Raw genomic sequence first — 11493 nt, 5'->3', positions numbered from 1 at the left:
AATTTAAATGTAATAGACTCCTCTATGCCATACGTCATGACAGAGGGCAACGTGCGCCACGGCGCATGGGCAAAATTTTTCATAAATCATATCGCGTCTATGTGAGAAAACAGAAGAGAAGGAGAATAAGAAAAAGAAGAGAACATTGGGCTTTGTTAAGGCACGCATATTGGCTTCCATTGTTGACATTTTGAAGCTCTCAAGCACCCAAGGTAGGTAATCTAAGTCTCATTCTTCCTTTCTCTCCCTCACATATAATGATTTATGGCAGGGTTTAAATTGAGGAGATGGATTTTCAGTCCATACGAGTATGAGTTCGATTCCATTGGTTAAAATGAGTATAATGGGAGTTGTTTAATGTATTAGGACACCACATTGATGATTTTGGAAGTGATTAGTTCAATGAAAGCATTTAATATCTAAAATTTATCATAAATATGGTAGTTGGGAGAGGTTAATGTTTATATTTGAATGTTAATTGTGTTTGTGAAATGTGATTTATGAGTTAAATTGATGATGCATATTAGTAAAATGTTGATTTGTGAAATGGTTTTTTTTAAAGAAAACCTTGATTTTGCTACCCTTGGTGTTTTATGAAATTGATTATGATTTATTACTATGGGTGGAGAATTGTGATATATTATGTGTTGAATTGTGGAGTATTCAGTTATTTGAGATTGGTTGCCATAAATTTATTGTTGAAATGCATATTATGTGATAAATATGTATAGCATGATCATTGACGAGAGTTTGCATAAAGAAAGGAATAGATTGGTTGAAAATTCACGTAGTATTGGCAGTGACCATTGGAATCAGGAACTAGCCTTGGCATCGATCATTGGAATCAAGAGATAGCCTTTGTCCCATGATTATTTCAAGACTATCCCACTTATTCTATGAGGGACTCGAACCTAACTAGTTTCCATTGATTTATGAAAAGGTTAGATTAAGAGTACGACACCCTATAGTTGTTAGTATTAGAAGAAACTGAATTATATAAGTAAGTGAGTTAACCCTAGCCTGATAACTCCTCACAATTAAAAGCTTGGTTAGTCCATGAACGACGTAGTCATGTGATAGCCACCGATTTTATGTCGGAGGTAACAGGAGGGTATAAGGTTGGCATCTGATCATGCATATAAGTCTGGCCACATGGTTGTTAGTTTTGTGGTTTGGCATGTGTTAAGGGCGCATGGTTATTATTTTTACGACCCTGTGTTATGTTTTTGCTAAATAACCTGATAAAGTGCTTTGTAGCAAGCCCGGTCACATGGTTGTTAATTTTGTAAACCGTGGTCAAATGTTATGTGTTACATGTGCTTATTTGTTTGATTGCATCTATTTATAATTAATATGCAATTGTTTGAGTTAAGTGAAATTTGGTTACTGAGTGGTTGTACTCACCCCTCAATTCTCAATATTTTCAGGACCTAACTCATCGGTTTCGAGTCGAGGAAAACATACAGAGGCTTAGGATTTGTGGAATAATCTTCTATATGCCTGTCTTTATTACTTTCATGTGTATTTGTTAATGTCATTGCCAACTAGGATTTATTGACATGATTTATGTACCACTTGCATGATTTTGTGTATAACTAGTGTATTTTGTATCTTAGGTTAGTGAGTTTTGATTGTGAACCCATGGATAGGGCCTAAATACTTGTGTAAGTAAAAACATATGTATTTTGAGAAATTTGGAATGAAATTGTTGATTTTGTACAACTTTTCTTCCCCCTTTATATGTTGTGAAAATTAGGGTTGAGTGGTGATTTTGTGATATAAGTGTTTTTGATTATGTATGGTGCATTGCACAAGTCTGTAAGAGTCCATTGAGTGTAGTTGGATAGTTGGTGTAAGCTATTAGCACGTATGGTTGAGTTGAGACACCCCATTTGGGAGATTTTGTGAAAAGGGGGCCAAAATGAGTTTGAATGTGAAACTGGTGCCATTAGCTAGAGCTAAGAGAAAGCTTTGTGTAGACATCAAAACTACCTTAGTCGGACGTCGGATGGAGATTTGAGACCCGTCAGAAGTTCACTCCTTATGCTGTTATATGACAGCACTAATGCTATCAAATTTCGTGCAATGCGACGCAGTGCATGGCACAGAAAATACATGTTGTGGTGCACATGTCATAAGCCGCGGCGCACAAGTTACTTTCTGCACAAAATTTATTTTTGAGTTTTAAAACTCATTATTTGAGTCTCAATTGATTTTCAAGCTTATGCTTTGTTTTCAAAACTCTAATTTGGACTTATTAAAATATGTTTGAGATTTAAATTGTTGAGATTGAGATTCCTTTGAAAGAATTTTGAAAAATTCTTTTTATAACACTTTACAATTCAATAATTCTATGAGAGTTAAACCCTAAATTATCATGATTTGAAGTTGATTGCTGTTTAACCTCGGCGAGGTTACATTATGGATATTTTTGCTCCTGGCTAATAACTTCATAGATATTTTTACCCCTTTTTTAGTTCACGTCAGCAAAGATTGACATATGGCATGCACAATTATCATTTAACAGTTAAAGTTAACGGTGTTAGGTCAAAATTAACGGTCTGATTACTTTTGCACCCATCCATGTAACGTTATGGGTATTTTTACCCTTTTCATTACTTTAGAATATTGGGTACTCGTGACTGACTACTTTATGAATATTTTTACCTTTTTATCCTTTGGTAGACTAAATTAAATAAAGATTGTTGGTCAAAAAAATTAAATAAAGATAATTTTTACATATGGCCCCGCTTATACATTTACTTGAGGATGAAAATGTTTACACTTATTTAATAATTTAATAATTGATAATAATATTAATCAAATGAGCCATCGAGACGTTTTTAGTGTTATGGGGAAACGAAAGGAATGAACTTACAGGGCTCAAGACCATGTTCTGGTTTCTGCAAAAGTCAGAAGATCCAGCCAACCAAGATTAGCCTCCAACACAAGGATTGGACTCCTCACATTCAAATCTTATTATCTATTATCGATGCAACAATATTATTAATAAGCAACATATAAGTATCTTTATAAAAAAAAATTTTGAGTTGAAAAATATATTTGGAAGTTTGAAATTAACTCACCTAAATTTTTTATCGTAAAAAAAGTGAGAAGATTCAGGACAAACAAAAAAAAAAAGAAAAGAAAAGAAAAGAAAATAAGTCATAAGAAAACATAAGAATGAGCTTGCATGGGTGAACCGTGAACGTATTGTATGTGCTGAAATTCATCAGCGTAATTCAACCAAAAAAACTCATTAGCGTAATTAATTTCATTTGGGTGATAGAGTGCTCAAATTTAGACCCATGACATTGATCATCAAATGGTTATACCAAAAAGAAATATAAATATTTTTAATTTTTATTCGTATTCGTGCATTAACATTTTGCTCTCGCGGAATATCAACTTTTATAAACATTATTTATTTATAATTTAAAATTTGCTGGCCGAGTCCAATTTCCAGAACAGTGAAGTTTTTCATCTGAGTGACAATGAGAAGGTTTGAATAATCAAGATTATTAAATCAAAGTATATATACTAAAGCAAATATTGACACTTCATTAAATCAAAGTCTGCAAGATGTTGTAGAACTGAAGTTCTTTTCCGGCCCACAAGGATTGTAGAACCGAAACTTCAAAAGTTTGACTTATTTTTCCATATTATCAAAGAAAGAAACTATGGGAGAAAATTAAAAGAATCACATTTAATGACTATTCAAAAAATTTATTCATAAATTAGGATTAATATAAAATAAATTTTTATTAAAATAAGAATATTAAATTTTTTTTGTGTAACTTATTATTAGTCTTCATTTACACATAAGTTTTTTAAATAGTTTTTTAATGTGATTCTCAGAGAAAGATATGTACTATGCATAGCAGGAGAAAATCAGCAAGGGTAAAGAAAAATGAAAGTAAAAAAAAAAACCGGGGGTGGGGGGAGGACAATTGCATTTTTTTTTTCCATTGATAAAGAAAGAAAAATAGAAAGGAGAGGAAATTAAGAGTTCAACTATCCTACCCAAAAATGAGAACATTTTGCAAAGAAAACTTTACTTCTAAATTTACTCATGAATATTTTCATTTCCCACCCTTTCCTCCCAGCCTCCATTTTCTTGTATTTGCTTGCAAATAAAATTTCAACTGAATAAAATAATTTGTAATTATATTTCATTCTATTAGTAATATATTATGGAAATTTTATACATAATAGGCTAAAGTATCAAGTTTTATTATATATAAATATTTTTTACACATGAATTTATTATTGCTAATATAAAATTAATAATTTTTTTCTCTCCGTTTTCTCTTGGTTAGTCGAGCATAACAAACAAACAAACAAAAAATCACATCTTTTCATTTTCTATTTTCTCTAATTTCTCTCAACATTTCCTCTCTTTTGTCTCGTCAACCAATCACTCCCACAATCTCATTTGAGGTTTGCAGTAAATCTCACTCCCCCACCCCACAAAAAACAAATAAAAAAATTGAAGGCATGTATTGTTTTTACATTGAGTTATTTTGTTAATAATTCTCACATCGATTTGACCCCTTGAATTATTTAAAGAAATTATGAAGTGTATATTTGCACCACGCTATTTACAAGGAAAATAGTGAAAATTTTTAATTAGGTGTGAGATGAAATAAGTTCCAAAAAAAAAAAACATTCCAGAACTAATTAAATTCATTCTAAAGACAAGGAACAAGAAATATATTTTTGAATGATATTGTCAATGGAACCTAGGAAATTTATAAATTATTAATTTAAATGATGATTCTCAATCCTCCGAGCCTGGCATTTCCGAGCAAACATAATGTTACAGGGAAAAGAGAATGGCTTCAGCCTTCATGTGTGAACATCAATGGAAAATGAAAATGTAGCAATACAAGAAAAGAAGAAACAAATGGCATGTAATTGTAACCAATGCATCTATATTACTCACTTCTTCAAACCTTAAAACAAACAAATGGCATGTAACCCATAGCCCACACATTTTATATCTTGTTAAACAGAACAGAATTTGACTACTATATACAATATAAATATAAATACTCTCAATTCTCTGCTTTCTTTCTCTTTTCTTGTCCTACTTTTCCTCTCATCTATAGTTTATAATTAGTTCGATTTGAAGTATATAGAATATCCGAGTGCAAGAGCGAGACTCATGAAGAACAAGAAAGCATACATACACCTGGTCGATATGCCCAAGCTGGGGGCAAGCGAGCGTATTTTTCCATTCCCGGCTGCTCATCAAAAGGACGCTCCACCAATTTAAGCAATCTACGGACTTCTCCAAAATCACCCATTTCTGCAGCATCAATTGCGGTCTGGCAGAGATAGTTCCTGAGAATATATTTCGGATTCACAGAATCCATTGAGATCTTCCGCTGCTCATCTGAAATGCCGCTGGTTGAAAGCTGTATAGCCCCAAAGAAAATGAGTGGATGTACCTTTCTGATCGATTCAACGATTCATAAAACTTACTACAAATGAAAGATTATAAATGTGTTTCCGCATCCAGAGTTGAAAATTGATCAATTTGAAAAAAAAAAAAAGTCAATCTACTGCCAAAGACAATTAGCCACTGAAGAAGTGTTTTCAGAGACCTTATTACCAAAGCCCAGGCTACAAGAAATTCCATTTTTTCACAAGCACTAAATGCAGAACTTCTTCTAACAAGTAATAACTTTAATAAAATTTCACCTAAACCATGTATCGATTTAGCAAAACTGAAAACCAACTGTACCTCATGTATATAAGCCTTCACCCAATCAGTCCAGGCCTCCTTACGCTCCTGACCAATATCTAGCAGAACTGACTTCAGTGGAACCAATAACCGGTCATCTGGAATGCTTGTATCTGCTTTTAGATTGGAAAGCAGCCTGAAGAAGTTTGTGTAATCAACTTTATCAACAGCCATATGACTAAGAAGTTTACTTATCAGCTGCTTATTATACTTGGGCAGGCCGAGTTTTTTGGTCATTATAGCTTGATATTCGTCCATGAATTTGGTTCCATATCTGGAAAAAAAATAGAATAAATACAAATAAAAAGGCAGTAAAAATTGTAAGAGTAAGTTTAACAATCATTTAGACAAGTCTCAACTAAGAGAAAATAAGGTTTCAGGATTGCCACCACCTTTCCATAGCATAGTTAGCCTCTTTCTCATTTATTAACTTAGCAGCAGATAGAGTTGTTGCGAACTGCGCAATATTCCACAAACCAATATCTGGCTGGTTTGCAAAACAGTATCTTCTACCAGGAAGATCTGTAGTGTTGGGGGTAAATCTTGGATCAAAAGCATCCAAAAAGCCAAATGGACCATAATCGATAGTGAGACCCAAAATGCTCATATTATCAGTGTTCAGTACCCCATGAGTGAAACCAACCCCTTGCCACCTTGCAATCAAGGAAGCAGTATGCTCAGCAACCTCCACAGCCCATGCTGATATAAAGTTCCATTAAAAAAAAAAGTTATAATGACTGATAAGCATTTATTTGAAAGACAAAAGAACTCAAAAAAAAACAAAACAAAACAAAAACTAGGTAGAACAATCACAGTTCACAATATGTAGTCTGATATCCAAGCAGTGTATATGCAACTTTTTTAACTCACATATTACATAATAATATGACTGTTATCTTGTAGGGGCAATGAAACTGAAGTTGAAGAAAATGACTTGAGCTTCGAAACAGACAATGCAAACCCCTCACAGTTTGCTGCTGTGCAAATCTGCATGGCCTTAACTCTAATTACAGAGTATGCCTATCACCAGATATTGAATATCATGCAGGGAGAGAGAGAGAAAGCAAGAAAGAACAGCACACACTGAACCATAAAATCTCTACACAGTTACTGATGATTGGCACATGATCAGATGAGCTGATCTTTCAAATGCAGTTTGAAAAACCTCATAGCAAGTAAACAGAACAGTAGGCCTAATCCACTTATAAGATGGCCGCAATAAAAAGAAAAACCAAAAAGTTCAGTTAAATACCAGCATACTTGTTTGAAGTAAGATCCACAACAGAATGTTCTTCATCACCAGTGCTGAAAGACAAACTTTCACTCTTACTCATGTTCTCAATATGAGGAAAGTGATGTCTAATGGCATAGTCTGACAAAGCACGAACAAGACCCATGTCCTCATCACCTCTGGAGGCATGTATTTGGTATGAACCAAAACGCAAAAAAGATTGTGCAACTCTACAAACAATTGCACCAGGTTCTTCCTTAGGATTGCCACTGCAAGTGAGAGATTAATAAAACATTCATTTAATAAATGTTAGCATAAGCAGGGTAAAAATTCTAAAACCAAGACTGCAGTCACAAGCGAAATCCATTTTTTTCATCATTAACACAACTTTAATTTAAAGAATGAAATTCTCCTAATACATAGCAATAAGACTGATGTACAAGTAGGGAAGAAAAAAGGGGAAGGGGAAGAGGAAGGAGAAAGGAAGGAGAGCTAGAAAGATAGGGGGAGAGATCTGACATCAAATATTTAGTCTCAACAATAATTCATCAAAAGTTCTTACAATGAAAATAACCTAGGGCTATTTATATTTTATAGAGACCTAAGTACAACAACAATAACTTAAGCTAAACGAAACAAACCAGAACTTAAAATAAAAGTAGGAGAAAATCTAACTTAAACTTAAGTAAAAGAAAGCCAAATATTAAAAAAAAAAGTCATGAAAATAAAATTAAAAAACAAATAATTCCTAATTTTGCATCAAAGACATGCAAATTTAAAGTTTTTCATTTTTTTCTTCATTCGATAAATGAGAAACAGGATTTAACATTGATATTTGCAACTTTAACTTTTTATATAATAATAGTATGGTCATCACTTAATTCTTTCTTCCTCAGAGGCATGAATTTTTTTCAGAAGAAGCAATAGGCTTTACAAATATAGCGTCAAACAGATACGCAGATTAGAAAACAGTCTACATTATTTTATTTCAGATAAACATACTCATAAAACATGTCTCTTGTGACAAACTTTCCCGTGGTCACCAGACAAAAGGCACGAGTTGATGGAATGCCCAAATGGTGCATTGCTTCACTGCAAAGGAACTCCCTGATGCTACTACGTAACACTGCAAGACCATCAGCAAACCGACTGTAAGGAGTCTTCCCAGCTCCTTTGAGTTGCAGTTCCCATCTTTCAGACTTTGAATTTAGGACCTCTCCAAGTGTAATTGCCCTACCATCACCCAATTGCCCAGCCCACATACCAAATTGATGTCCTCCATAACATTGAGCATAAGGCAACCTGTGTAGCAGAATACCAGTAATGGCTAAATGAGGCATTACTAAATAGCATGATGTCTGAAGACATGAAGAAACTTACGCTCCCACCAAAGATGATACACCAGAGAACAGAAGGGGGAAATCTGGTCTTTCAAACCTGAAACTCAGTCGCAACAATGATTATTGCCTAAAAAGGAAATTCAAGGACCTGGGCACGTAATCATAAGAGAAAGAGATAAGAGAGGTGACAGAAATTACACACAAGGACAGGCAGAATATTCCAAAGCATTACAACAACTACCAAAACAAAACAATAATTAGTCATTTTAAATTTGCATATAGGTACCAAAAATAAGTGATAGAAAATAATTTTAAAATTTGTGGTTAAAGTGTCAAGACCAATCAAAGATTTAGAGTGCTTGGCCCCTATCAACATATGAAATTTATCTAAGCCTTTCCTTGATTTGTCATAAGAGTACAAATACCAATACAAGTCATGAAGTCATAAAAGCAACATTCATTATAAGCTATTCAACTTCCAAAAGTAAGCCTTCAATGAGAATCAATTTTCTGGAAAACAATACTGATGGCAGAACTGGGACAGTTAACACTTCAAGGCTCCATAGTCCAATGGCATCCAAACAGAGGTTTATGGACAGAAAAGATTTGGTTGCCAGACTGTCACACAAGAGGCAAAGTTTGTCGCAGGTGCACTCAACTCATTTTCCCCAGACCCAGAAGTTGAGCAACTGAGCCAGCCAGCCAGTTCGTTGAATAATGTAGGAAATCAGTTAAACTGCCTGACTAAGAAAGTCAAATGATTGCTTCGTAGGACAAACTGAGCAGCTGATCTTGACCATTTCTGTAGCTATAATAACTACATCTGACACAATTTATTTCCCCACCCAATACCCAAGCATGTCATTAGAAAGTGTTCTTGACAGATAATATGCTGACGACAAACAAAGGATATTTCATACCTCTTGGCGTTTATGGATGAAAATTTTAACAATTTTATACACATATGATGTATTGCTGCAAGAAAAAATCTAAATTTGCAGAATATGAATCACTCTTTTAGATACTTTGACATAGAAACTTAGCATTGCTTCAGTATATCAATATTAAAGCACTTCCGTAAATGCAAAAGCAGGGGAACAAATCTAACACACTCACTCTCTGTGGTCCAAATCAAGGAGGTCAGCAACTGATCCTGACCATGCTACAAGTTGGGGGTTATCTACTTCAGCTGACGGTGATACTTTGGTATAACAAGCATGCAGCACCTGAAATGCAAAAGAAGAAACATAGGAAAGAGATCGACAGTTTTTAATAAAAGTAACACTTCTTCCTATTTGATTGTTGAGACTCATAGTTGTTTCTTTTCCTTTCAAATTCTGAAGGTGAAAATGTCGGAGTGATCTAAGCCTTGCCTTTTGTTCATCATAATATACATGCATCAACAAGATACCCACTATGATTATCTTGCCAAGCCATCCCGCACAACTCAAAAAGTGAATAACTATAACTACAGAGTAAAGACAATGCTTAACGGAACAAAAGCTAATCTTTTGGAATTATCAATCCCTATCACATAATTGACACACTTAAATATGGAATACTTCAAATATTTGAAATACTTTTCCATTCTTCTGAACAAAATATCAATGTAAAGTCCTTTCATTCAATATATGTCGATTAATTGAGTGTAAATATATGTCAATTAGAGGAATCAATGGATGAAATGCCAAGATATGTCAGGTAGCTTTTGTCAAGTGAAGGTATCCTGCAAAAGACTTGAAGACTTGGAGTTCTAGTCTACATTGGCTCAATGAATCATTCATCATGATCTCGTTTTCCTTGCTTAATAACACCTTAGAACCTGTCTTTGACACTGCATAAGCATCTTAGCGAGAGTAAGAAAGAACAACATATTTGTTCCTAACTTGCACACCTTCACTGATTTCATTGTTGTCCGACACTAGCCTTAACCTAACACAACAATACAGATAATTCGAACCTTTCATGTTCAGTTGTACTCTGCATCTTCTGTTTTCCTCAATCCTATAAACATAAAATTACTGCTTTGGCACCGAAGAGGGCATCTCATATAACCTTACGGCTCATGTAATTAATCTATATAATAAAGTTCACCATCACATCAATCTAAGAGACGAAAAGCTATGAGCTCAACTCTTTTATTCCTGACTTCCTATCTATTCAGTAATGATAGCCTATAGACTACGTTTTCACACTTCCTTAAGACCACCTATCAACAAATTCAATAAATATAACAAAAAAGGGAGGGGGCAAAAAGAGGCCAACCTCTCTCGGAAACAGATCGGTCCTAGGATCACCAGGCAATTCTCTGACGAAGGAATGATCCCAATTCAGATCTTCCAGCTTCAACCGTGGTTTCGCGCTATGATTACGATCAGTATCTGCAGTAGAATGGCTTTCGAGGCTCTGATTCTTCAAATCCTGGGTCAGAGAATGGACAGAAACAGGGAGGTCCTGCGCGGGTAAATCCATGGAAGCGCGGCCACTGGAAGCGCGGCGGGAAGCGCTAGAGAGGCGAAGAGGAGTCGATTGGGAATAGAAGAAAGCAAAAGGGTAGAAATGGAAATTAGGGGAGCGACGGAGGGAGCAGAACGAGAGCGAAGAGAGTGAAGCGGCGTCGATGAGGGAGAGGTGAGAAGGCATGTTGTGTTTTGTTGACTATGGCCCTGGTGCAGTCTGGCAAAATTTTGCAATGTTTTTAAATAAAAATAAAAATTAAACAGGTCTTTCTTTTCATCAATATTCGATTCAATTGTTACTAGTATTTCAAAAAAATTAATTTTAATTTTAATTTCATCAAAAAATAACTATTATCTCAAAATAAAAATGAAATTTAAGTGAAGGTCGCGTCAACAGTGAAGAGGCTTCATTCCCACCACCACCGCCACGACATTCGAAGACGGTGTTATGGTTATTGGTTACTCACCCTCACACGAAATTCCAGTCTTTCTATACTGTTCATTTTCTTGGGGCAAAGTAGTCCTCGAGACAGTCCGAATTCTATTTTTCCTCGTCTATTATGGGCATCCGTCAATGTGTGGATAAATTGGCGAGTTACTTTGACTTTTGCCCCAACAAATTCCGACCATCAATATTCTATCTTAAAAAAAAAAAAAAAGTAACCACTTGATCCGATCCTTGAAATTTTAGTTTTGAATCTGACTTGATTAAAA

At 34.7% G+C, this 11493-nt stretch overlaps 1 protein-coding gene across 1 annotated transcript; it reads right to left on the bottom strand.

Moving 5' to 3' along the window:
* Positions 1-4914: 4914 nt before the first annotated feature.
* On the bottom strand, positions 4915-10993 carry LOC129307640 (uncharacterized). The gene is made up of 8 exons (XM_054948495.1): positions 10586-10993; positions 9437-9546; positions 8361-8417; positions 7983-8282; positions 7002-7249; positions 6142-6448; positions 5750-6023; positions 4915-5420 (listed from the first exon to the last, which is right to left on the bottom strand). The coding sequence occupies exons 1-8, from the start codon at positions 10961-10963 to the stop codon at positions 5166-5168; spliced, it is 1929 nt and encodes a 642-aa protein (XP_054804470.1). The 5' UTR covers positions 10964-10993; the 3' UTR covers positions 4915-5165.
* Positions 10994-11493: the final 500 nt, after the last annotated feature.

This window comes from Prosopis cineraria, unplaced genomic scaffold, assembly GCF_029017545.1.
Source record: "Prosopis cineraria cultivar Desert tree isolate PC_DT_omini unplaced genomic scaffold, ASM2901754v1 PC4, whole genome shotgun sequence".
Classification (NCBI taxonomy): Eukaryota; Viridiplantae; Streptophyta; class Magnoliopsida; order Fabales; family Fabaceae; genus Prosopis; species Prosopis cineraria.
The sequence above is the reverse complement of the archived record's forward strand: the minus strand, read 5'-3'. Positions and strand labels throughout refer to the sequence as shown.

Coding starts and splice junctions, on each gene's coding strand:
- LOC129307640 (XM_054948495.1), bottom strand. CDS start 10,963: ATGCCTTCTCACCTCTCCCTCATCGACGCCGCTTCACTCTCTTCGCTC. Junction 8,418..9,436: donor CTTGATTTGGACCACAGAGA/GTGAGTGTGTTA, acceptor ACTGAGTTTCAG/GTTTGAAAGACCAGATTTCC. Junction 7,250..7,982: donor ACAAGAGACATGTTTTATGA/GTATGTTTATCT, acceptor TCTCACTTGCAG/TGGCAATCCTAAGGAAGAAC.